This window comes from Amblyraja radiata, chromosome 6 (genome assembly GCF_010909765.2).
Source record: "Amblyraja radiata isolate CabotCenter1 chromosome 6, sAmbRad1.1.pri, whole genome shotgun sequence".
In the NCBI taxonomy this organism is placed as follows: Eukaryota; Metazoa; Chordata; class Chondrichthyes; order Rajiformes; family Rajidae; genus Amblyraja; species Amblyraja radiata.
In genome coordinates, this window is record NC_045961.1 from 26,554,972 (window position 1) to 26,581,466 (window position 26,495).

The 26,495-nt window shown below is 45.5% G+C and overlaps 1 protein-coding gene across 1 annotated transcript in view; it reads left to right on the forward strand.

Annotated features, from left to right (window-relative positions):
* The window catches only part of trpc6 (transient receptor potential cation channel subfamily C member 6), a 126,202-nt gene that overhangs the window by 45,013 nt on the left and 54,694 nt on the right, over positions 1-26,495 (forward strand). Inside the window, exon 3 of the mRNA XM_033022362.1 lies at positions 22,775-22,960. Within this exon, the coding sequence (XP_032878253.1) occupies positions 22,775-22,960 (186 nt within the window). The remainder of the gene's footprint in view (positions 1-22,774; positions 22,961-26,495) is intronic.

Here is a 26,495-nt window from a genome sequence, read left to right on the forward strand (position 1 = left end):
TATTTATTTATTTATTTATTTATTGGCAAATAAAGCAGGTTTTGCCAACGGCTTATTATAAAAAATTCTGAACGGTCTTTCCCCCGACCATCCTGCTGTAGCCAGGATATGGTCTATAGGCACGTCCATTCTTTTGGCCGTCGACGTGGATGCTGCCCTGGTGGAGTGAGATTTGTACATGTAAGTGTTTATCCCAGCAGCTTTTAGTACCTGCTTGAGCCATCTCAAAATGGTTTGGCTCGTCACCCGACCATAAGGTTTTTTATGACTGACCCACAAGGCTTTTCCACTCCCTTGAATATTTTTGGTTGTGTCTATGTAGGACAGTAGGTGGGTCATGGCACATAACCGTGGTTCTGGCGGGTAAGCCCGGAATTCCACGACTGGATTAGGTGTTCCTGGTCTGCTCTGTTTGATCAGTCCCTGGATAATGACAGAGATCTGGTCTGGAGCTGTGAGCATGCTGTCCAGTCGCAATAGGTGTAGTGACTGGACCCTCTGTGCAGATACAAGTGCCACGAACATGAGTGTTTTGAGCATAGATTGTTCCAGGTTGAGGGATCTGGCAGTTGGCCATCCCCTGAGGTATGTCAGGACCACACTGACATCCCATATATGGGTGTACCTTGGTCTAGGGGGTTAGAGTTGTAAATACCCTTCATTAGTTTGACCACCAGCGGGTGGGACCCCATGGCCTGTTGTCCTGGAGCTTGTTCGAAATAGACAGACAGGGCACTTCTAGCTGTGTTGATGGCTCTGTAGCTGAGTACTTCATCATGGTGAAGGTTCGCCAGGAATTCCAGTACGTTGGTAACTGTAGCGGTTGAGTAGGTGGTCCCTGTATCCAAGCAGTACTTCTCCCATTTTTTTGATGCTGGACAAGTACTGTTTTTTAGTGGATGTTCGGAGGGATGCTGACATGGTGTCGACGGTTTGTTCTGATAATCCCAGTCCCAGAAGTGGTCTGTGCAGAATCTGCAACCCAGGAGTTTGATTTTTTCATGGCACGGGTGGCTTATGCCCGACACTGGGTGTTAATAACTCTGGGTCACTGGGGAATACCATCGGAGTTTCAACAACCATGTCATGGAGTATTGGGAACCATGGCTGCATAGGCCAGTCGGGTACTATAAAAATACCTGAAGCAGAGTCCATTTGTATTTTGCGTAGTACCCGACTGATGAGGCAAAAGGGAGGAAGTGCATAGAAGAAGAATTTCCCCAATCCAGCGCGAAATACTGCTGCTGCCTCAGGGTCTGGTTCCCAAGCGACATACATAGGTACCTGGTGATTTAGCCTTGATGCAAATAAATCGATATCTGGCGTGCCATATTGCTTGATAACTTTTGCAATTTTTTTGGGGTTTAACATCCATTCGATGTTGCCATATAGATACAAATGGGAAATTGAAATAGGTCACCCTATAACGAAAGATATGTGGGACGAAAGTTTACAACAAATACATCAATGTTCATTAAATGCCAGACATACTTTAATACAATTCAAGGTCTTACATAGACTACACTACTCTAAAATAAAACTAAATAGAATCTTCCCACAAATCTCTCCTATTTGTGATAAATGTCTACGTCTAGAGGCAAATTTAACACATACTTTTGCAAACTGTATAAAACTTAAACATTTCTGGACTGATATTTTTGAAATAATTTCAGAAGTGATTAATACAAAACTGGACCCAAACACAAAATTAATAATACTTGGAATATCAGAACAAAGTTTAACACTCACAACAAACCAAAGAAATTTCCTCGACTACAGTATAATAATCGGGAAAAAATTAATATTAACATTTTGGAAAGGCCCTACAACCCCCACAATTAATATGTGGATTACGGAAATGTCGGAGACCCTATACTTAGAAAGAATTAGACTTGTCATAATGGACAAACAAGATATTTTCGATAAAATCTGGGCTCCATTCATTAACTATCTGAAGGAATAGATTGGCACAGCACGAGGACCCAACTGAAACTTGAACTCAGGATCAGATGAAAAGCTATACTTTATAATCTACGAACCTATCTCCATTGACGTATTACAGGTAACCCATTCCACCTCCTCTGTTTTTCTGTTTTTTAAAATTTGTAACTTTCTACCCTCTCTTTCTCTCTCTTTCTATAAAAAATAAAAACACTAGAATCAGAAGTAATTGATAATTGAAAATTTTAATAATGTATGACTGATATATATGAAAAATCTTTTTACTATAATATGTAACTATACTTTATAATATGTCTACTAATAAAAATATATTAAAAAAAATAATGCTTTTTTTTTTTTTTACGTGACCTGGTGTCTGCCACTGTATTTAGCTTACCTGGCAGGTAAGTTGCTGATAGCCAAATATGTCTTTCGACACACCATTGCCAAATTGTGTTGACCAACTTGTCGCATGTTAACAATTTTATGCCGCCCATATGGTTAATGTAGGCCACCACCGTAGTATTATCTATTTGTAACCGTACATGCAAGTGATGCATATTTGATGCATATGCTTTTAAACCATAAAAGGCACCCAACATCTCTAGATAATTAATGCCCAGTGTAAGTGGTAATGATGACTGGGTTAGTCCATCTACCACCTGTGCTGGATATGGAGTTAGTTGCTCCCCAGCCTTGAGCACTGGCATCTGTTTGGATAACTAACGTAGGGTTAGTGATGATAATAGGGCTGAAACTATGCCAAACGTTTTTTGCCCACCACTGTAGTTCTGATATTGCTTCAGTGGGTAACTTCATGACACGATCATAATGACCTGCATGTCGTTTTGGTGCCTGTACCTTTGCTCTTTGTAAGTTTTGATAGTGCAAAGGTCCGAATTGTGTAGCCGGAAATGCTGCTACCATTTTCCCAATTACTCTGCTACTTGTCGAATAGTTGGTTGTTCGTTGACCATTAAATTGTTGCATGATTGTGCCAATTCAACTGTTTTGTCTCTTGGCAATGTTACAGTCACGTAGACTGAATTAATTGTGAAGCCCAAGTAGTCCATGATTGTGGATGGCTTCAACTTAGATTTATCTGGATGTAAGACAATCCCAGGGTTTCGAACAACTGTATCGTTTGGTAGCTGATACAGCTGACATAGTCAATTCCATGGTCTTGCCTACTATTAAGATATCATCAAGATATGCCATGACAATATATTTTTGTCTTCTTAATATTGCCAGAGCTGGTTTTAGTATCTTGGTGAATAATCTTGGGCTGATGTTAAGCCATTGGGTAACGCTTTAAACTGCCATAGCTGCCCCATCCAGGTAAATTTCAGGTATCTGCGATGATCCTTGTGAATGGTACTGAATAGTAAACATCTTTAAGATCAATGCTTGCCATGAAGTATCCTTTGGAAATTAGTTGTTTGGCAGTAACAAACGTTTCCATTTTGAAATGTATATACTTAACAAACATATTTAGTGAAGTTAAGTCAATGATGATGCAACATCCACCATCTTTTTTGGTTTTAGTGAATATATTTGATACGAATTCCAAGGGTTCATGTTTTGTTTTTCCAATGATACCCTTTGTAATTAGTCTCACCAGTTCAGCTTGTCCCTCTCGTTTTTCTTTAACTGAGAGGGAAAATACCCTCTGGGGTGAATGTTGAACTGGTGGCAATTTTTCTAGTGTGAATTGTATTTTGTATCCACTAATGTCATTGAGTATATACTGATCACTCGTGATAGACTCCCATGCTTCTTTAAACAGGTGTAATCTCCCCCCTGTTAGTATTAAGCCCCTACTTTCTATACGCTGGTAGGAACCAGACTCACCTACCTCCATGGTTATGGGTATTTCTTCTGTTTCCTGCCGGTCCAACTAGTCTTGCGCGTTGTCTGACGTGGCGGTGATGTTGGGGGGTGGCGCATTTTCCATGGGGTCTGCTCTGGGCCATGGTCTAAAGAAGACTTCTGGTGATAGAATGCGGACCCCGAGCTTTCACCAGTCCCATATGGTAGACGTCGACTGGTGGACGCGATGGGGTGCTGCTGCTTGGGAATTATTGTTTTTGGTTTGCTCGTCCCAGGGCCTGCCCTCATGAGACCGAAAGTATTTTAAGGCCTCTTCCATATCCTTCATATGCTTTGTGAGATTTTTGCCAAAGAGCAGTGGGTCTGGCTCAGTGGCTGGGGTTTTGCACAACCCCACAAATTTAGGATTTTATGGCAGGTCTTATGATTTGTTTACGAAGGTTGTGGTCATCTCCGTATTGTCCACGGAACGAGCAAACGATGTGATGGCTGACGTCAGGAGCCTGAGGATCTGCTGCAGTTTTAGCTCCTGGTTCCGAATATTTGCCCCAACATGCCCCCAGTTTTGGCTGTTTACAGCCGGCACTTTAAGGGACTCACAGTTCTCTGGAGCTGTATACGTTTCTAAGGCCTCATTGACCACCTCTCCTGTAGGGGCCTGTTGGAGAGGTGGTTAATGCTGGCCGCTAGTTTGGCCTCTAACGGCCTCCTGCACATAGGGCTGCCACGTAGCGGTCCACCACACCCAGCAGCTCTTCCTGTTCCTGCACCCCTTGCATACTCCCGACATCTTCAGCCAGCGTCCCCTCTTCTTGACCAGCCCAGTCCTGGTCACCAAAGCTACCCTCGGGTAAGGAGGAAGCAATGGACAGTGCACAAGACACTGTGGAGGGAGTGCCTGAACTCCCCCTGCGAGAGCGCCCCTCATGAAGCGCGTCTCGCTGGAGCTCCTGCTCCAGGAGCCGCTCCGTGCGGCTCAGGCGGCTGTCTCTCCCCCATGCGGGTGGAGAGACGTCCCCGTCCGACAAGTCAGAAGCCACCTGCCTGACGCTTCTTCGGTAGCTTTACTTCCAGCCCGCTGCTCAGGCGCTAGCGGGACTGGGCTCGGCACGGTGTCGGGGATGGCGGAGCGCCCGGTAAGCGGTCCTACCGCCTTGTTGCTGCCCCCCCCAGATGGAACGCTCCTCCGTTGGAGTCGAGCGGGGGACAGGTTTGTCCAAGAGCCTTTGTTCTCTGCCTGAAATAAAGCAGAAGGCTCTCCTGTGAAAGAAAACCCGACCTCAGGGCACTTACCTGACGGTCCGTTCTTTCACCCTATAGCGGGAGCGCCTGACTCCCGATGCGGCTGCTGTTGCACTGCTGAACGCAATGCCGCGCATGCATGCTGAGCGGGCTCTTCTTCACATAGTCACTCACGTGACTGCGAAGTAAAATCCTTCTGTAGGTACCCATTTATTTTTAGTGATTGGTTTTCTGATAAAATGTGATTGCATCGCGCAAATAAATATAGTATTCCTTATTAGAAATTCTTGCAAATAGACAGGGGGTTAAGAAAATGGGTTGCCCATTGCAAATTTTCTCTGCACCCTAAGGTGAAAGTCCACTAAGTTACAATGCAAAACATTGTATGTTTTTGATGCAAAATGCAACATCTGGTAATTTAGATATTTTGGGAATGGGATGTTCACATACATACCAGAGAGAGAATAGGCATTTGGGAATGGGTAACGTTTTGGCTCGAGTACCTTCTTCAGACTGAGGAAGGGTCACCTCAGTCTGACAAGGGTCTCGACCCAAAACGTCACCCATTCCTTGTATCCAGAGATGCTGCCTGTCCCCCTGTGTTACTCCACCATTTTGTGTCTATCTTCGGTGCATCTGTGGTTCATTCCCATACAGAGAATAGGCATTTGCTGACTTCTATACTTGTGCAATCCTGATTTGAGATGAGCCATCCAAAAACATGGCCAATTTGGGTTGTGTCAAGGAACACGCTCATTATGTTAACTAGACAAGTGAAGCAGGAAGAAACCACTATCTATTCCACATCATTCCACATCCACTCCTCCACCATCTGTGCTATTTTGAATTACTTGTAGCCTTGTTGAGCATTGAGTTGGAGTTATGTAGAGGTATCAACCTTGTCTCATGTTAGGTAAATATGCTACAAGAGGGAGCAAGAGGGGAAAGGTTAAAGGAGTCATGAACCCATCTGAATTGTTGAGATGCTCGTTAAGCCCCTGTCCCACTTAGAATACCTGAACGGAAACCTCTGGTGACCTTGCGCCCCCACCCAAGGTTTCCATGAGTTGCCAGAGGTTTTGGTCACTTGCCTGGAAAGCCTCGACCGAAGCGTGAGCTGCATCTACTGACTAAAGATCCTACAGGATCTTTGCAACCGACCAAAGACAGAGAAGGCGTTCTGTCAGCAGTTCACTTATCTGTACTTAACTGAAGAGCAGTGACCCAGGAGACCACTCTTTACTAAGAAGGTGACCAGAGCGTTCTCCTACACGCTGCCATCTCAGCTGAAACCACAGACAAGTCCATTCACCCTGCCAGTTACACAGTATCCTACACTTTCTTTGCATCGTTGATCCATCAAAGAAATCACAGACACACTGTTGATTGGGGAGAGTATTTTGAAGGGAGGAGTGGAAACCTATGCATGGGCATAAGTTCCACCAAGGTTTACAGAGCAAAAATCTTAATGTATAACTGCTGTAGTCATCTGCTTTGATCCAGATGTAACTCTATTGCCCAATTGACCTACAGCTACATTCAGAGGTTGAAGATGCCAATGTGAAGAACCCAGGGAGCTGGTGTGACAACTTCCACAGTCAACTTGTTGTTCTCCCAATATGTTTCCTCCACCATGCCACCCAGAGTAAAGCCCCTGTCCACCGGTGACCTTGCGCCCCACCCAAGGTTTCCGTGAGTTTCCGTGAGCTTCCCGGAGGTTTTGGTCACTCTCCCTAATGGTCGAAAGTAGTTTCCATTTAGTCGAGGCTTCTTCTATGTTCCTGCGATTATTTCAACAAAATCAAAACCGGCCTTGACTAAAAATAGGTTGCCGTTTGGTCGAAGCCAGTGGAGTGGGGTCGCTATTTACTTACAGGCAGTCGAAGGCAATCTCCTTCACTGACCGGCCATTTTGATTGGCTCATTGGAGTTTTCAGCAAAGATCCTATAGGATCGTTGGTTTTCAGATCCGCCGGAAGGTAAAATGCCCGTTAACTTTATTAAACTTCTTAAAACTGTCTCACTCCTTCTCCCCCCCTTCTCTCCCCTTCTCCCCCCTTCTCCTCCCCCCTTTTCTATCCCCTTCTCTCCCCTTCTCTTCCCTTTCTCTCTGCCCTTCTTTTCTTTTCTCTCCCTCCTTCCCGCGCTCTCTAAAGGATTTACAGTGCTCTGTGGCAGCCGTTTACCTTCCTCTTCATCGCGCAGACAGCGTTCCTCCGCTGTCCCTGGCCCCCACCTTCTGTGTGTGTGCGTGTGTGTGCGCGCTCGCGCGTGCGTGTGTGTGTGCGGTCGGTTGCAAAGATCCTGTAGGATCTTTGATCAGTAGATGCAGCTCACGCTTCGGTCGAGGCTTTCCAGGCGAGTGACCAAAACCTCTGGCGACTCATGGAAACCTTGGGTTGGGGCGCAAGGTCACCAGAGGTTTCCGTTCAGGTTTCCTAAGTGGGACAGGGGCTTAACGAGCATCTCAACAATTCAGAGACATGAATCAAATACCCATAATTGCAAATTTGTAAGGCAAGTGCCGCAAGTAAAACAGGTGTAGAAGTGAATGGGAAAAGTGTGTATTTTGTGGATTGGAAAATCATTTTGACAAATAGTGCGCATTATAAATGACACCAAAAGTTGAGGATGCGAGGTGAACCTGTCGGTTGTGGTACAGGGTTGGATTCAGTGTACTAGTGGCAACAATGTACCTGGATGGTGATCAAGGTCAATTCTGTTGAAGGAACAACCACTCCATGTATTTACACAAGGGCAAAATAACTTTTCAATTTGGCATTGGAGGATCAAACAATGCAACAAACCATCAATATCAGAGAAACCATCTATTGCTGTGTTGTCAATGTGCCACAAGACTACACTGAGTTCTGCTGGACGATCCCTTCTGAGTTGTTGGTCCGAAAGAACCAAGAGACAAAAGAAACAGATTTCATTTCCAGGAAATGAAATCCATTTCCTAAAGGGTTTGTCCCACGAGCATGCGACTGCATGCGGCAAGCGCGACCTAAGCGACTCCATGCGGCAAGCGCGACCTAACGCGAAAAACTGACCGTGTTCAAAAATTCAGCGCGGCAATGGCCTGCCGGCCCGCAGCCGCCTCGACGCCGTACGCACCGCCTCAACGGCGCACGTCACGCGCGAACTTCCCGCGGACTTCGCTCAAACTTCATGTCACTCACTCGACCTCCGCACGGCCCCCACTTCTGGTTTGGTCGCGCTTGCCGCATGCAGTCGCATGCTCGTGGGACGGGCCCTTTAGGTCGCGCTTGCCGCATGGAGTCGCATGCTCGTGGGACAGGCCCTTTACAGTGCACTAGCAATAGGCAATTACTACAATCAAAGGTAGGCAAAAAATGCTGGAGTAACTCAGCGGGACAGGCAGCATCAATGGAGAGAAGGAATGGGGGAATGTCTCTCCAGAGATGCTGCCTGTCCCGCTGAGTTACTCCTGCATTTTGTGCCTACCTTCGATTTAAACCAGCATTTGCAGTTCCTTCCTACACAATTACTACAATCATGCTGATAGAAAATGACCTGTGAGCATAAACCTTCTATGTGACATTCACTGCAGCATCCTGTGGTGGACTAATTGCCCATTATGCATCCTACGCTTGTTCGCTCGTCCTATCTAATTTTGCCCCCAATATCTTTCGAAGCACTTACTGAGATATATCTCCAACAGTAACTGAGTTTTATAATAAGTGTATATTGAATGTGAAAACTGACAACTCAAACCACAAACAACTTCCTTCTTAAACCGTATCAAGGATGGTAAGGTCATTGAATAAATGCCTTTGTTATAGCATTTTTAAATATATGCGCACAATAGGTTACGTTAAATTGCTGTACTCTTCACTGTTGCTGGAATAAAGTACAGCTTGTGTCATCTCCTCTACAGCAGGGTGCGTTCCTTGGTACCTCTACACCTAGTCTCCGCTGAAGCTGCTCATTTAACTGTGTGCAGTGGTCCTCACCACCAAAGGGTTGACTCCTTCTTTCACTAGTTACTCATTGTTTCCCTTTTTTATTCTCAAATGGTTTATCACAGTATATGTATATTCAATTGTTTTAGTTTGCTCAACTTTTTTAATTTGTTCAGGTTACTTTGCTTTTAAAAATTGTTTATTTGTAAGTAATCTAACGCTGACATGTTGAAGGCCAGGCTGTTAATGTGGAATGGAACAAATTAGCACCAACTAACTTGCTCAGAACATTGTTATCGGCTGCTTCATCAATTACCTTCTTTCAAACATGAGGCCAGTTCTCCCAGATCTTTCCTGAGAGCTGGTCGGCACGGACTCGATGGGCCAAAAGACCTGTCTCCGCATTGTATCTCTGAACTAAACTAAACTAAACTAAACTAAACTAAACTAAAGCATACTCCTGGCAAACATCCAAGGTATTGAAAACATACTGATGAACCATACCAGACCCATCTAAGGGAACTGTGAAATTCTATCAGTTACTCTCTAGAGTTATGAAGCTGTTCAGCAGGACACCTCTAAATGTAACATGTTTAATATTTGATGAAATGTATGCAATCATTCTGTTATAGAGGTGGAGTCATGGAGGTATACAGCATGAAAACAGGCCATTTGTCAATGCTGAACAAAATGTCTATCTGAGCGTGTTCCATACACCCATCGTCTTCTGTCCAATAAAGTTGCCCCTCTCTTTTAAATCGTTCTTCATGTTAAAGTTACGCCCTCTAACTTAATTCACCCCTATGTCTCTAAGCAGAAGCAGTCTGTGACTTAGAACCTGCAGGTAGTGGTGTTTCCATGCAAATATTATTTGATTGGTGTGTATTACCACCATAGTTACTGTATGCAAGTCAATCAATCATTCTAGGTAGACACAAAATACTGGAGTAATTTAGTGGGTCAGGCAGGATCTCTGGAGAGAAGGAATGGGTGACTTTGCGGGTTGAGACCCTTCTTCTGACCAGTCAGGGGAAAGGGAAACGAGAGGTTTAGATGGTGATATAGAGAGATATAGAACAAATGAATGAAAGATATGCAAAAAAGTAATGATAATAAAGGAAACAGGCCATTGTTAGCAGTTTGCTAGGTGAGAATGGGAAGGTGGTGTGACTTGGGTGAGGGAGGCATGGAGAGAGAGTGGGAATGCTGGGGTTACTTGAAGTTAGAGAAATCAATACATATCAATGGGCTGTAAGCTGCTCAAGCGAAATATGAGATGCTGTTCCTCCAATTTGCATTTAGCCTCACTTTGACAATGGAGGAGGCCTAGGACAGAAAGGTTAGTGTGGGAATGGGAAGGGGAATTAAAGTGTTTGGCATCCAGGAGATCATGTAGTCCAGGCGGACTGAGCGAAGGTGTGCAGCGAAACAATCCACACAATGTACATTTTATGACGTGAACATATCGAAAGAATGTTCTGCCAAACGCTCCTGAGCCTTTATAAGTCTGTGTTGGTTTAATTTACCAAAATACAATACCTCATACTTATGTGTGTTAAATGCATCTGCCATTCCTTGACCCACTTCTCTAGTTCATCCAGATTCTTTTGTAAGCTTAGCTAACCTTCTCCAATGTCCACTACACAGTCAATTTACCTGTCACCTGCTAACTTATTGACCATGTTAACAACATTGTCATCTAAATCATTAACATAGATAACAAGCAACAATGGACCCAGCACCAGTCCCTTCAGCACACCTTTGGTCACATGCTTCCAATCGGAATAACAACCCTCCACTACCACCTTCTCATTGCCCCACCAAGCCAATTTTATATCTAATTGGCAAGCTCATCCTGGGTTGGATTTGCCTTTCACGCGGTTCCTTGTTGAAGTCCATGTATAATATCTACCACCCTGCATGGACAATCCTCTTTGTCATCTCTTCAAAATTTATAAGGCACAATTTCCCATGAACAAAGCCTCGTTGACCATCCCTAATATTCCTTGCTTTTCTAGATGTAGGTAGATCCTGTCTCCCAGAACTCTGTCCAGTAACTTTCCCACCACTGATCTCAGGCTCACTGGCCAGTAGTTCCCAGGTTGCTGCTCTTCTTAGATAACGACACTCCTCCAGTCTCTGGTACCTGACAATAGATGATGCAAACTTCTCTATAATCCCTGAGTCCCTGTAATTACTTCCCTAGCTTTTCACAATGTCTTCAGTGAAAAGTTTTGTTTTGCATGCTATACAATCAAATCAGATATTGTTATCTTATCTTATCTATCTATATTACTAAAACTCTGTTCTTGACCGGTTTTGGCTTTCTGTGCTGCGGTTTCCGAGAGTACGCCGCTACCTACGGCCGTCATTTTTGGCCGTCATTTTTCCCCCTCCATCTCCTCTGCCCCCCTCTCCTCCCCTCTCCCCCCTCCCTCTCCTCTCTCCCCCTCTCCTCTCCCCCCCTCTCCTCCCCCTCTCCTCCCTCCCCTCTCCCCCCCTCTCCTCTCCCCCTCCCTCTCCTCTCCCCCTCCCTCTCCTCTCCCCCTCCCTCTCCTCTCCCCCCTCTCCACTCCCCCCCTCCCTCTCCTCTCCCCCCTCTCCTCTCCCCCCTCTCCTCTCCTCCCCCTCCCCTCCTCTCCTCTCCCCCCTCTCCTCACCCCCTCTCCTCTCCTCCCCCTCTCCTCCCTCCCCCTCTCCTCCCCCCCTCTCCTCTCCCCCCTCCTCTCCTCCCTCCTCTCCTCCTCTCCTCCTCTACCCCCCCTCTCCCCCCCTCTTCTCCCGCCCCCTCTTCCCCCCCTCTCCCCCTCCCCCCCCTCTTCCCCCCCCACTTCCTTCCCCCCCTCTTCTCCCCCCCTCTTCTCCCCCCCCCTCTCCTCTCCCCCCCCCTCCCCCCCTCTCTCTCTCTCTTTTTCTCCCCCTCCTCCCCTCCATCCCCTCCCACACCGTCCCTCCCCTGAACCCCCCTCCCATCCACACACGCCTACTCCCTCCCTGCTCCCCACCTCTCCCCCGCCCCTCATCTCACCCCCCCTCTCTCCCCCCCTCTCCCCCCTCTCCCTCTCCCCCCCTCTCCCACCTCTCCCCCTCTCTCTCCCCCCTCTCTCTCCCCCCCCTCCCCCCTCTCTCTCCCCCCCCTCCCCCCTCTCTCTCCCCCCCCTCTCTTCCCCCCCTCTTCTCCTCCCCCCTCTTCTCCTCCCCCCCTCTTCCCCCCCCTCTTCCCCCCCCTCTTCTCCCTCCTCCCCCTCTCCTCTCCCCCCCTCCCCCCCTCTCTCTCTCCTCTTTTTCTCCTCCTCCTCCCCTCCATCCCCTCCCACACCATCCCCCCCCTGACCCCCCCTCCCATCCACACACCCCTACTCCCTCCCTGCTCCCCACCTCTCCCACGCCCCTCATCTCACCCCCCCTCTCTCCCCCCCTCTCCCTCTCCCACCTCTCCCCCCCTCTCTCTCCACCCTCTCCCCCCTCTGCCCCCTCTATTAACCCCCCTCCCCCTCTCTCTCCCCCCCTCTCTTCCCCCCCCTCTTCTCCTCCCCCCCCCTCTTCTCCTCCCCCCCCTCTTCTCCTCCCCACCTCTTCTCCTCCCCACCTCTTCTCCTCCCCCTCTTCTCCTCCCCCCCTCTCTCTCCTCTTTTTCTCCCCCTCCTCCCCTCGATCCCCTCCCCCACCGTCCCTCCCCTGAACCCCCCTCCCATCCACACACCCCTGCTCCCCACCTCTCTCCCCACCTCTCCCCTCCCCCCTCTCCCCCCCTCTCTCTCCTCCCCTCTCTCTTCCATCCCTCTCTCCTCCCCCCCCTCTCTCCACCCCCCTCTCTCCCCCCCCTCTCTCCTCACCCCCCTCTCTCTCTCACTCTCCCCCCTCCTCCCCCCCATTAGCGTGAGTGCGGGAGGGGGGGGTAGTTAGTGTGTGACGCTGCATGCTGCCACCCCACCCCCACAACCGCACGTTGGGGGAACAGACCCAACGGGTCTGCACTTGCTCTAGTATCTTCTATCTATCTTCTATCTTCTATATTACTAAAAGTCTGTTCTTGACCGGTTTTGGCCATCTGTGCTGCGATTTCCAAGAGAACGCCGCCACCTACGGCCGTCATTTTTGGCCAACTTGCCCAGAGCCCCCCTCCGCCGCAGGTGTGCCGAGGATGTTTCCCGTCTATTAAAAATGACAGAGATATTAATGTTTTTACAAAATTCCCCATTCTCTCTGCTGCCCCCGCTGGCGGCAGGGGGGAGGGACTATAAAACCAGGAAGTGGTGTGCCTCACTCACTCTTCAAGATGGAGGAAGGCAGAGGGTCACATTTCTCTGAGCTGTGAATAACACTGACCACATGTCTACTCAAATGTAAGTGCCCTTAGTGGTTCTAAAATGCTTGCAGAATGTGTCTATTGGTTCTAAAGCTTGCAAAAAGTGTCTATTGGTTCTAAAGCTTGCAAAAAGTGTCTATTGGTTCTAAAGCTTGCAACAAACTGCCTATTGGTTCTAAAGCTTTCAAAAAATGTCTATTGGTTCTAAAGCTTGCAAAACGTGTCTATTGGTTCTAAAGCTTGCAAAAAAATGTCTATTGGTTCTAAAGCTTGCAAAAAGTGTCTATATTGGTTCTAAAGCTTGCAAAAAAATGTCTATTGGTTCTAAAGCTTGCAAAAAAATGTATCTATTGGTTCTAAGCTTGCAAAATATATCTATTGGTTCTAAAGCTGGCAAAAATATCTATATTGGTTCTAAAGCTTGCAAACAAATTGTCTATTGGTTCTAAAGCTTGCAAAAAATTGTCTATTGGTTCTAAAGCTTGCAAACAAATTGTCTATTGGTTCTAAAGCTTGCAAAAAAATTGTCTATTGGTTCTAAAGCTTGCAAAAAGTGTCTCTATTGGTTCTAAAGCTTGCAAAAAGATGACCATTGGTTCTAAAGCTTGCAAAAAATGACCATTGGTTCTAAAGCTTGCAAAAAAATGACTATTGGTTCTAAAGTACTTGCAAAAAAATGTCTATAGGTTCTAAAATGCTTGCAAAAAAATGTCTATTGGTTCTAAAGCTTGCAAAAAATGTCTATTGGTTCTAAAGCTTGCAAAAAAAGACTATTGGTTCTAAAGCTTGCAAAAAATGTCTATTGGTTCTAAAGCTTGCAAAAAATGTCTATTGGTTCTAAAATGATTCATACCAGCGCTCCAGAAAGCCCCCCCACCCCATGGTTGGCTTGGGTGTGTCTTGAAATTGAAAGACACTACTTATTGCAAATGGTGGCATGAAGTTGAAAGGCACTACTTACTGAAAATGGGGGGCGTGGGTGCATTGGCTTGAATTTGAAAGGCACTACTTACTGCAAATTGTGGCTTGAGTTGGAAGGCACTACTAACTGCAAATGGTGGCATGAAGTTGAAAGACAGTACTTACTGCAAATGGTGGCTTGGGTGTTTTGGCTTGAAGTTGTAAGGCACTATTACTGCAAATGGTGGCTTGGGTGTTTTGGCTTGAAGTTGAAAGGCACTATTACTGCAAATGGTGGCTTGGTTGCTTTGGCTTGAAGTTGAAAGGCACTACTTACTGCAAACGGTGGCTTGGGTGTGGCTTGAAGTTGAAAGACACCACTTACTGCAAATGATGGCTTGGGTGTGGCTTGAAGTTGAAAGACACCACTTACTGCAATGGTGGCATGAAGTTGAAAGGCACTACTTACTGCAAATGGTAGATTGGTTGCTTTGGCTTGAAGTTGAAAGGCACTACTTACTGCAAATGGTGGCTTGGGAGCTTTGGCTTGAAGTTGAAAGGCACTATTACTGTAAATGGTGGCTTGGTTGCTTTGGCTTGAAGTTGAAAGGCACTACTTACTGCAAATGATGGCTTGGGTGCGGCTTGAAGTTGAAAGGCACTACTTACTGCAAATGATGGCTTGGGTGTGGCTTGGGTGTGGCATGAAGTTGAAAGACACCACTTACTGCAAATGGTGGCTTGGGAGCTTTGAAGTTGAAAGGCACTACTTACTGCAAATGATGGCTTGGGTGTGGCTTAGGTATGGCTTGAAGTTGAGAGACACCACACTGCCAATGATGGCATGAAGTTGAAAGGCACTACTTACTGCAAATGGTGGCTTGGGAGCTTTGACTTGAAGTTGAAAGGTACTACTTACCGCAAATGGAGGCTTGGGAGCTTTGGCTTGAAGTTGAAAGGCACTATTACTGCGAATGGTGGCTTGGTTACTTTGGCTTGAAGTTGAAAGGCACTACTTACTGCAAATGGTGGCATGAAGTTGAAAGGCACTACTTACTGCAAATGGTGGCTTGGGTGCTTTGGCTTGAATTTGAAAGGCACTACTTACTGCAAATTGTGGCTTGAGTTGGAAGGCACTACTAACTGCAAATGGTGGCATGAAGTTGAAAGACAGTACTTACTGCAAATGGTGGCTTGGGTGTTTTGGCTTGAAGTTGTAAGGCACTATTACTGCAAATGGTGGCTTGGGTGTTTTGGCTTGAAGTTGAAAGGCACTATTACTGCAAATGGTGGCTTGGTTGCTTTGGCTTGAAGTTGAAAGGCACTACTTACTGCAAACGGTGGCTTGGGTGTGGCTTGAAGTTGAAAGACACCACTTACTGCAAATGATGGCTTGGGTGTGGCTTGAAGTTGAAAGACACCACTTACTGCAATGGTGGCATGAAGTTGAAAGGCACTACTTACTGCAAATGGTAGATTGGTTGCTTTGGCTTGAAGTTGAAAGGCACTACTTACTGCAAATGGTGGCTTGGGAGCTTTGGCTTGAAGTTGAAAGGCACTATTACTGTAAATGGTGGCTTGGTTGCTTTGGCTTGAAGTTGAAAGGCACTACTTACTGCAAATGATGGCTTGGGTGCGGCTTGAAGTTGAAAGGCACTACTTACTGCAAATGATGGCTTGGGTGTGGCTTGGGTGTGGCATGAAGTTGAAAGACACCACTTACTGCAAATGGTGGCTTGGGAGCTTTGAAGTTGAAAGGCACTACTTACTGCAAATGATGGCTTGGGTGTGGCTTAGGTATGGCTTGAAGTTGAGAGACACCACACTGCCAATGATGGCATGAAGTTGAAAGGCACTACTTACTGCAAATGGTGGCTTGGGAGCTTTGACTTGAAGTTGAAAGGTACTACTTACCGCAAATGGAGGCTTGGGAGCTTTGGCTTGAAGTTGAAAGGCACTATTACTGCGAATGGTGGCTTGGTTACTTTGGCTTGAAGTTGAAAGGCACTACTTACTGCAAATGGTGGCATGAAGTTGAAAGGCACTACTTACTGCAAATGGTGGCTTGGGTGCTTTGGCTTGAATTTAAAGGCACTACTGTAAATGCAATGTGTCTCTGCCCCTTCTCTCTCTGCCCTCACTCTCTATCCCCCCTCTCTAGATGTGACTGCAAGTTGGGGGCTATGCATCAGTAGATAGGGTGGTTATGGGGTAAAAGGAGCAAATTAATAATATTAATATAATATCAAGGGGGGTAATTAGCGTGAGTGCTGGGGGGGGGGGGGGATAGTTAGTGTGTGTGACGCTGCATGCCGCCTCCCCCCCCACAACTGCACTTTGGGGGAACAGACCCAATGGGTCTGCACTTGGTCTAGTACTTAAATACAATCAAGCAAATCTCAAGTAAAATAGATAGAGTGAAAGGATTGGATTGGATTGGATTCAATTTATTGTCATTGTCTCATAAGAGACACAAATGGATTTTCCTTACAGTCATAAAAAAAAAAAAAAAGCACACACAGAAGTCCACGACACAACATCCCCACAGCGGCACCAAAGTTAGGGAAGGAACCAAAGTCCAGCCAGCCTCCCCGCCGATCTTGCCAGATGTTCACCCGTGGTCGGGGCCTCCCGAGCACCCTGCAGTCGCCGCCACGGGCGGCCCGATGCTCAGGCCCTCTCGCCGGGAACGATAGAACCCCGACGCCGAACCCCGACGGAGAACATCCTCAGCGGCCCGGACCTCCAAATCAGCTACCTCCCACCGGAGTCCGTGGCTCCCGAAGTCCACAGGCAGAGCCGAGCGGAGACCCACGCTGGCGACCCCCGACAAAGGGTCGCAGGACTCCGCAATGTTGATCAGCGCCGCCCATGTTGGGAGCTCCGCGATGTCGGTGCAGCAGGCCCAGCAATCCGGAGCTCCAAACGGTGATCCCCGGTAAGGCATCGCCCGCCCCGCGATGTATCCAGTGCTGCGCCACCGCTGCTGGAGCTCTGGTCGGTCCCGGCAGGAAAGGCCGCGCCAATCCAGTAGGTAGGCCGCGGGGGAGGGGGTGAGGACGCGGCTCGAACAATAGTCGCATCCTCTCCAGGAAGCGACTGAAGGACAGTATCCCCCTTACCGTACCCTCTTCCCCCCACATAAAAGACAGAAAAAACCCCAAAAAACGCACTTCAAACATAACAAAAAACAAAAACGATACCGGACTGAACATCAAAACATAGAAACATAGAAAATAGGTGCAGGAGTAGGCCATTCGGCCCTTCGAACCTGCACCGCCATTCAATATGATCATGGCAGATCATTCAACTCAGTATCCTGTACCTGCCTTCTCTCCATACCCCCTGATCCCTTTAGCCACAAGGGCCACATCTAACTCCCTCTTAAATATAGCCAATGACTGGCCTCAACTACCTTCTGTGGCAGAGAGTTCCAGAGATTCACCACTCTCTGTGTGAAAAATGTTTTTCTCATCTCGGTCCTAAAGGATTTCCCCTTTATCCTTAAACTGTGACCCCCTTGTCCTGGACTTCCCCAACATCGGGAACACTCTTCCTGCATCTAGCCTGTCCAACACCTTAAGAATTTTGTAAGTTTCTATAAGATCCCCCCTCAATCTTCTAAATTCTAGCGAGTACAAGCCGAGTCTATCCAGTCTTTCTTCATATGAAAGTCCTGACATCCCAGGAATCAGTCTGGTGAACCTTCTCTGAGTCTTTCCTCAGATTTGGAGACCAAAACTGTACGCAATACTCCAGGTGTGGTCTCACCAAGACCCTGTACAAATGGAGTAGAACCTCCCTGCTCCTATACTCAAATCCTTTTGCTATGAATGCTAACATACCATTCGCTTTCTTCACTGCATGCCTACTTTCAATGACTGGTGTACCATGACACCCAGGTCTCGTTGCATCTTCCCTTTTCCGAATCGGCCACCATTTAGATAACAGTCTACTTTCCTGTTTTTGCCACCAAAATGGATAACTTCACATTTATCCACATTATACTGCATCTGCCCACTCACCCAGCCTATCCAAGTCACCTTGCAGCCTCCTAGCATCCTCCTCACAGCTAACACTGTTAACAGGTGGAGGCAGCCATGACAACGCCACCGGATGTCCCAAAAAGAAAAGATATAGAGTGCAGTATATAGGTTTCAGCATTGTAGTACAACAGTTCCAGTGGCAAAGTCCAATGTGTGCAATGAGGTGGAAGATAATTTGATTGTATCATAGCTTATGGAAGGACCATTCAGAAGCCTGTTAACCGAGGGGAAGAATCTATTCCTGAATCTGGTGGTCCGATGGGAGCATCCGACAGATGTAGTGATTGGGTTGGGATATCTTTGACTATGTTGGCTGCTTTCACAAGGTGATGTGAAGTGCAGATGGAGTCATTGGTCTGTGTGCTGGACTGGGCTACATCTACAACTCTCTGCAATTTCTTGAAGTTTTGGGCAAAACTGTTCCCAAACCAAGTTGTGATATACGACCTGACAGTATGCTTTCTAAGATGCATCTATAGAAGTTTATGTGTCATTGGAGGCATGCTGAATTTCCAGTCTCCTGAGGAATCAGAGCCATTGATATGTCATTTTGGCGGTCACACCAATGTGTTTAGTCAATGACAGGCTGTAGGTAATGCTAAGGAACTTGAAGATCCCAACCATTTCTACTTCGGTGCCATTGGTGCTGATTGAGCAATGTACTCCACCACACTTCCTGTGGTTGATAACTAGCTCCCTCATCGTGATGACTTTGAGGGTGATGTTGTTGTCCAGACACCATTCTAAGTTCTAAGTCAGAGGTCGGCAACCTACGGCCCCCGGGCCGAATGTGGCCCGTAACCCGAAATGGGGGCGGGGTCCATGTGTACACGAGATAAATGTGGCCCGCCATCCGCTCACAGACATGCATCCTGGCCCCTATGCGGAACAGGTTGCCGACCCCTGTTCTAAGTTCTCCTACTATATCTCCTGTCCATCTTGTCATTGTTTGCAATCTGCCCATCACAGTGGTGTCACCTGCAAAATTGGAGATGGAGCTAGAGCTAAATTTGGCTGCACAGTGGTGAGTTATAGTTAGAGTAGGGGACTGAGAATATGTCCTTGCGGGGCACCTGGTGTTGAGAATTATTGCAGAGGAGGTGTTGTCACCTCTCTTCATTGATTGTGGTCCATGGGTCAGAAAGTTGAGGATGCAATGGCAGTGGGCGCTGCCGACTCCTTGATCTTCCACTTATATTGAATTCTCTCATCCTTAACCATTTAAATGCTAAATGTAAACTTAATTTTGTATTTGTGTACATTATACATTCATTGTTCCTTGGTGTAGATCTGAAGTTTCAATCTTAAGGGCCTGTCCCACTTAGGCTTATTAGGCGACTGCCGGCGACTGTCATAGTCGTAGCAGGATGCCGAAAAACCAACGACTGGACCCCCCTTTGACGTAAAATTTGAACTAGAATCATTACTTTAACAACAACAAAAAAGCGAAGTCAGCACTGGTGACAACCTACATCACCTGGTAACTACCTACGTTAACCTGGTAACAACCTATGTTAACCTGGCGATATTACGACTGCACGTACATCAGGAGAAGTCAAGCTACGCTTATTGGCGTCAAACCCACTGTTGCCGATTGTCTCAAAAACTTTTTCAACATGTTGAAAATCCAGCGGCGACCACAAAGGCGCTTCGACTCTTTGGGCGACTGAGGAGACTACTCACGACCATACAGGCGACACCCCGGCGACCATGTGGCGACAGCCTAGTCCTCTTTAGTTGCCTAAAAAGTAGCCTAAGTGTGACAGGCCCTTTAGGCATACTAATTTGTTTGACTTGTTTCTATTGAATCATCTTCAGCATAGTTTCTATGTAAGGAAGGTGATACGTTTCTAAGGTATGGTGGAGCCAGTTTAACTGAGCCTAAATTATGGCAATTGATTTGATGTAACATTAAACAGTATGGTTCAGTTTGCTGTGTACAATATTCTCATTACATAATTATTTTGATGTTCACGTAACACAGATAGTGTACTTTGTCTGATTGATTGACCTGCGTACAGGAACTATAGAATGAAAACACACCAATTAAATAATATTTGCTTGGAAACACCACCACCTGCAGGTTCTAAGTGACAGACTGCCTCAGCTTAGAAACATAATCCACTTTCATCGTTGCTTCTGGATCCTAGAATTGCCGACTCAATTAATCTAAGGGACTGTAGTAGTTTATCGAGATGGCTCATTACTGCCTTCTCAAAGCCAATCAGGGCAATAACTTCCAGACTTGCCACCAATGCTCACATCTAGTAAATGAATAGCGAAAATAAACCAGTTTTCCTCTTATTGTTTAATCACCAATTTACAGTGTTGCCACATATGTGTTATGAGGATACGATAACTGTAATCATGTGCTTAATGTGGTCGATTGTTGTTACTCTTTGCTGATCAATCATCATCTCCCATCATCAGGATTCCCATTCACTCGTGTCACTATGGACGGCAAATTAAAGATAACCTGCGTTAACTGGCATCCCCTCTGAGGAACGTAGCGTGACGCTGTGTTTGGGTTCATATAGGAAGAGAGGAGCTGCAGAAAGTGTCTTGATGGGTAAAGCAAGCTAGGGCAAAGCAATTCTATAATGGAAGTTGAAATCTTTTCTCGTACTCCACAAGGTGCAGCAAGAACTACACAGGGAATGAAAAGACTCCTCAGCTGAATGTTTTCCTAATCCCTAGCGACCATCCATTCGCTATTGTTTAAGAAAGAACTACAGATGCTGGAAAATTTGAAGGTAGACAAAAAAGCTGGAGAAACTCAGCAGGTGAAGCAGCATCTATGGAGCGAAGGAATAAGCTTTCAGGTCGAGACCCTTCTTCAGACTGATGTCGGGGGGAGGGGCGGTTGGGAAAAAGAAAGGAAGAGGCGGAGACAGTAGGCTGTGGAAGAACTCGGAAGGGGAGGGGAGGGAAGGAGAAAGCAAGGACTACCTGAGATTGGAAAAGTCAATGTTTATACTGCTGGGGTGTAAACTACCCAAGCGAAATATGAGGTGCAGTTCCTCCAATTTGCAGTGGGACTCACTCTGGCCATGGAGGAGGCCCAGGACAGAAAGGTCGGATTTGGAATGGGAGGGGGAGTTGAAGCGCTGAGCCACCAGGAGATCAGGTTGGTTATTGCGAACTGAGCGGAGGTGTTGGGCAGAGCGATCACCAAGTCTGCGCTTGGTCTCATCGATATAGAGCAGTTGACAACTGGAACAGCGGATGCAATAGATGAGGTTGGAGGAGGTGCAGGTGAACCTCTGCCTCACCTGGAAAGACCGCTTGGGTCCTTGGATGGAGTCGAGGGGGGAAGTAAAGTGACAAGTGTAGCATTTCCTGCGGTCGCAAGGGAAAGTACCAGGGGAGGGGGTGGTTTGGGTGGGAAGGAACGAATTGACCAGGGAGTTATGGAGGGAACTGTCTCTGCGGAACTCAGAAAGGGGAGGAGATGGGGAGATGTGGCCGGTGGTGGGATTCCGTTGGAGGTGGGGAAAATGTCGGAGGATTATGTGTTGTATGTGATGGCTGGTAGGGTAGAAGGTGAGGTCAAGGGGGACTCTGTCCTTGTTATGAGTGGGGAGATCCATCTCTATCTGTGCCCCATTCTATTGTGAAATTCAACCAGAAATGTCTTGCACACCCACCCTGCTTTACAATGGACGTGGCCAGCGCTGATATTCGTCCTTGGCAGACTGTTTACCATGGCCATTAACAGAAAGATGGCAGCTTCTTCCATGGTCTGGCTGCCAAGCTGACAGGCCTTAGGAAGGTAAAGTAAGAATTTAAAAATTTGAGTCTTGGAATATTCAGGATAGTGATTAATTGATTTTTGGAAATTAAGTGAACCAAAGGATGGGGGTTACTGCAGGAAAGTGGTGCTGAAATAAAAGATTAGCTCTGAACTTCTTAAATGGTGGAGCAGGCATGAGGACCTGAACAGCCTTCTCTTCATTGTATTTCTCATGTTTTAATGCTCTCTGGGCCCACTCACTGTCTCCTGCACTCATCTTATCACATTCCCAAAATATGAGGGCAGAAGGCTAATTGGCCTCTGTGAACTACCTGCAGTGTGTAGGGTGGATGTGAAAGTGGGATAACATAGAACAAGTGTGAACGGGTGATCGATGGTCAGTTTGCACTTGGTGGGCCGAAGGGCCTGTTTCTAAGCTCTTTAAAAAAAGATCGCATTTGCCTTACTATTAACCTGGCCTATACATATAAACCATTAATATTCTTTATGAAATAAATAAGTTACACAAAATGACAACATTTCCGAAATATCAACCATAAACCTAAAACAGAACCGACAATATTTGTTTAACTGAGGTGATCAGATGTTGGAGACGCAGGTTGTAATGTTTGAATGCAACTAGGTGCTTCCCAGTAACCTTGTACATGTCAGCGGGTTAGGGCTGGTAGGTCCTGGTAAATGGACACACCAAACCCATCTGGGATTGAGCGCTGTGAAGTTCCACAACCGACAATTCTAACATGTGTATCGGTAAAAATATACATGTACTTGTGCATTAAAGTCGGGTCATCCAATAGTTTAATTGTTTTAAATTTGTGTTTTCCAGAATGATTACAAAAAATTATCTATGCAATGCAAAGATTTTGTTGTTGGACTTCTAGACTTGTGCCGAATTACTGAAGAAGTAGAAGCCATTTTAAATGGAACTGTGGAGACTAATCCCAACGGTAACGAACAATTTAGACTGACCCTCAGTCGGCTAAAATTAGCCATTAAGTGTGAAGTCAAAAAGGTAAGATGCATTGCAGTGCAGTAGAAGCCACAACAAAATATTTCCTTACAACAGCTTCTACACTTCTCCTGAATTTAATAGTTTTCTATATTGTAAATTCTTACTTAATCTCAAATTTGTAACTATTGCACAATGTAGAGTCGCCGTAATATTGCACCCCAGTTACCTCAAAAATCCTGAAAAACATTTGATTAATAAAATCAGAGATAATATTTAAAAAGTTAACTGATCATTGTTTAATGCTTGTGATGCTTCAACAAGCTCAATCTAGAAACAGCAACCATGGTTTAGCAATGAAAAATGTAATAATGATAAACAAAGCTATTGATGAGTATTGATATATTAGTGGCATCTTTATGAGAGGTTGAGTGGGCCATTTTCCACAGCAAACCTCAATGCATACAATTTTCATCTTGGGCCTAGTTAGTGGATAGTAGGTGTTATAGTGGGCATATTAACAGTGGGCAGTGTACTTTGCAAAGGCGTACAGTTAGTGAGCTTTCCATCGGACATGTGGTGGCCACTAGGTGTTGCAGTGAGCAAACAAGTGAATAGTCAACGCAGTAGTGATATATAAAGAGTAGTCAATGGATATTGATGGGGCATGCAGAGGACAACTGGCATAAATAGTCCATGTTGGATAGTGGTGTTGCAGTGCCAAACATGAATAGTCAATGGATATTGCAACAACACATAGTGGATGCTGCATTGTGTCCATTGTAAGCTACTGATATTATAAGGGGCACACCAGGGAAGGGATTTTGCAGAGTACACATAGTTAATGGCCTGCCAGTATTGCAGTTTCATCATCCATTTGGTGGTGTGAGTGAGAGGGACTTTTTTTCCCTATTGAATTGGACTGGCAACTGAGTTGCAGGCTTTACATCCACTAGTGCTCACAAAATCAAGTCTGGATCCTAAATCAGCCAAAGACATAGATACACTTTTTTGAGATCAGCAACAATAATACCCTCCAATGTTCAGCCCGCTACAAATGGCAGCTTTCAGAACCAGGGAGCAGGTCATGCCCTGTGATTTGGAAAGGAAAACCTTCCATTGGATGTTGTGCTATAAACTGGGACTTGATTCAGTGGTCCCAGCTCTCAGTTCTCAAGTAGTGCATGGGAACAGGAAACCCGCGATGGGGGCCCACAATGTTTTTGTTCAGCTTACCGTGACAGAAAAGAAGCAGCTTGTTGAAGATGATATACTGTAAACTCTGGCAATGCCTGATCCTTCCCTGTCTGCATTGCATGAAAAATATTAACATAATAAAAATAAGCGCAGTAGTTGTGCATGTTTTAGATTATCTGCTTGTTATATACTCTTCATTTCCTGTATACTTAGTACCCCACTATTACTTGCAGGAGAAAGTATTAATTTTAAGAGCATAGTTGTCATTTCTAAGAACCCTCCAACTCCTTATTCCCTCCTCTCTTTTGAAAACTACTTTCATCTTGATTATTGATTAATTGTTTGGTGTATTGAGATACCTTGAGAGTTAGCTGAAATTTTGGATCTAAGGCAGAGGCAAGGAACATGGATGTATTGCCGAATATTGCCGTAGACATAAAGTTATCCATCTGCATTTCCAAATGCAGTTTAGAATCCGGTCGAAATGTCAAAAGTTTAATTAGATTCTCAAAAATTGATTTTCTTTATATGTCACAAAAGCATCACTTAAAGAGGTTGTAAACTTAAAAAATCCTCATCAACGAAAGTTTGCTGAAGTAAAATGTTTTTTTTCAATTAAAATTTCTGACACTTTTATGATTTTATAAGATTACTAGACTAAGTGGGACCCGTTGGGCCCACCATCACACAGGAGGGCTGGTCGTTCAACGCAATATTCTACCTCTCCACAAATTCTAATATTGGTGGCCAGTTGGGGGCGGGGGGGGGGCTTTCTGGAGTGCTAGTATGGGTGTTGTGGGCTGAAGGGACTGGTTTCCAGAGGGATAGTATGCAAATTGTGCGGCAAATGGATTCTTGGGCTGGCGGCTCAGTCAATCAAGCCTGTTGTGCTGGCAACTCACTCACTCACGGCTGGTGGGCTGGTAATTGACTCACGGCTAATCCTTGAAATTCTATTTCAAGCAGGGTATATGGCCACCAAATTCAAGTGCAGTTTCTTACCACTTCTAGCAGGGTGCAAGGCCACCAAATTCAAGTGCAGTTTCATACCATTTGAAGTAGGGTGCAAAGCCACTAAAGACAGCGAGTCATGACCTCTCCCTCCTCCATCTTGCAGAGACTGAGCCACACCCACATTTCCGGGTTTTATAGCAACCAAGCCACCATTTGTAGTAATAGTGCCTTTCAACTTCAAACCAAAGCTCCCAAGCCATCATTTGCAGTAAGTAGTGATTTCAACTTCAACAATTTTTGCAAGCTTTAGAACCAATAGACATTTTTATGCAAGCTTTAGAACCAATAGACATTTATTTGCAAGCTTTAGAACCAATAAAAACACTTTTTTGCAAGCTTTAGAACCAATAGACATTTTTTTGCAAGCTTTAGAATCAATAGACACTTTCTGCAAGCATTTTAGAACCACTAAGGGCACTTACATTTGTGTAGACATGTGTTCGGTGTTATTCACCATGGCATGGGGGGGGGGGGAGGGGCTAGTATGAATCATTTTAGAAACAATAGACATTTATATTGCAAGCTTTAGAACCAATAGACATTTTTTGCAAGCTTTAGAACCAATGGTCTTTTTTTTGCAAGCTTTAGAACCAATAGACACACTTATTGCAAGCTTTAGAACCAATAGACACACTTTTTTGCAAGCTTTAGAACCAATAGACACACTTTTTGCAAGCTTTAGAACCAATAGACACACTTTTTGCAAGCTTTAGAACCAATAGACACACTTTTTGCAAGCTTTAGAACCAATAGACACACTTTTTGCAAGCTTTAGAACCAATAGACACACTTTTTGCCAGCTTTAGAACCAATAGACACACTTTTTGCAAGCTTTAGAACCAATAGACATTTTCTTGCCAGCTTTAGAACCTATAGACATATTTTTGCCAGCTTTAGAACCAATAGAGATATTTTTGCAAGCTTTAGAATCAATAGACATTTTTTTGCCAGCTTTAGAACCAATAGACATTTTTTTGCCAGCTTTAGAACCAATCGACATTTTTTTGCCAGCTTTAGAACCTATAGACATTTTTTTGCCAGCTTTAGAACCTATAGAGATATTTTTGCCAGCTTTAGAACCTATAGAGATATTTTTGCCAGCTTTAGAACCATTAGACATACTTTTGCAAGCTTAGAACCAATAGAGACATTTGTGTGCACGCTTTAGAACCAATAGACTTTTTTGCAAGCTTTAGAACCAATAGACATTTTTTGCAAGCTTTAGAACCAATAGAGACACTTTTTGCAAGCTTTAGAACCAATAGACATTTTTTGCAAGCTTTAGAGCAAATAGACATTTTTTTGCAAGCTTTAGAACCAATAGAGACACTTTTTGCAAGCTTTAGAACCAATAGACATTTTTATGCAAGCTTTAGAACCAATAAAC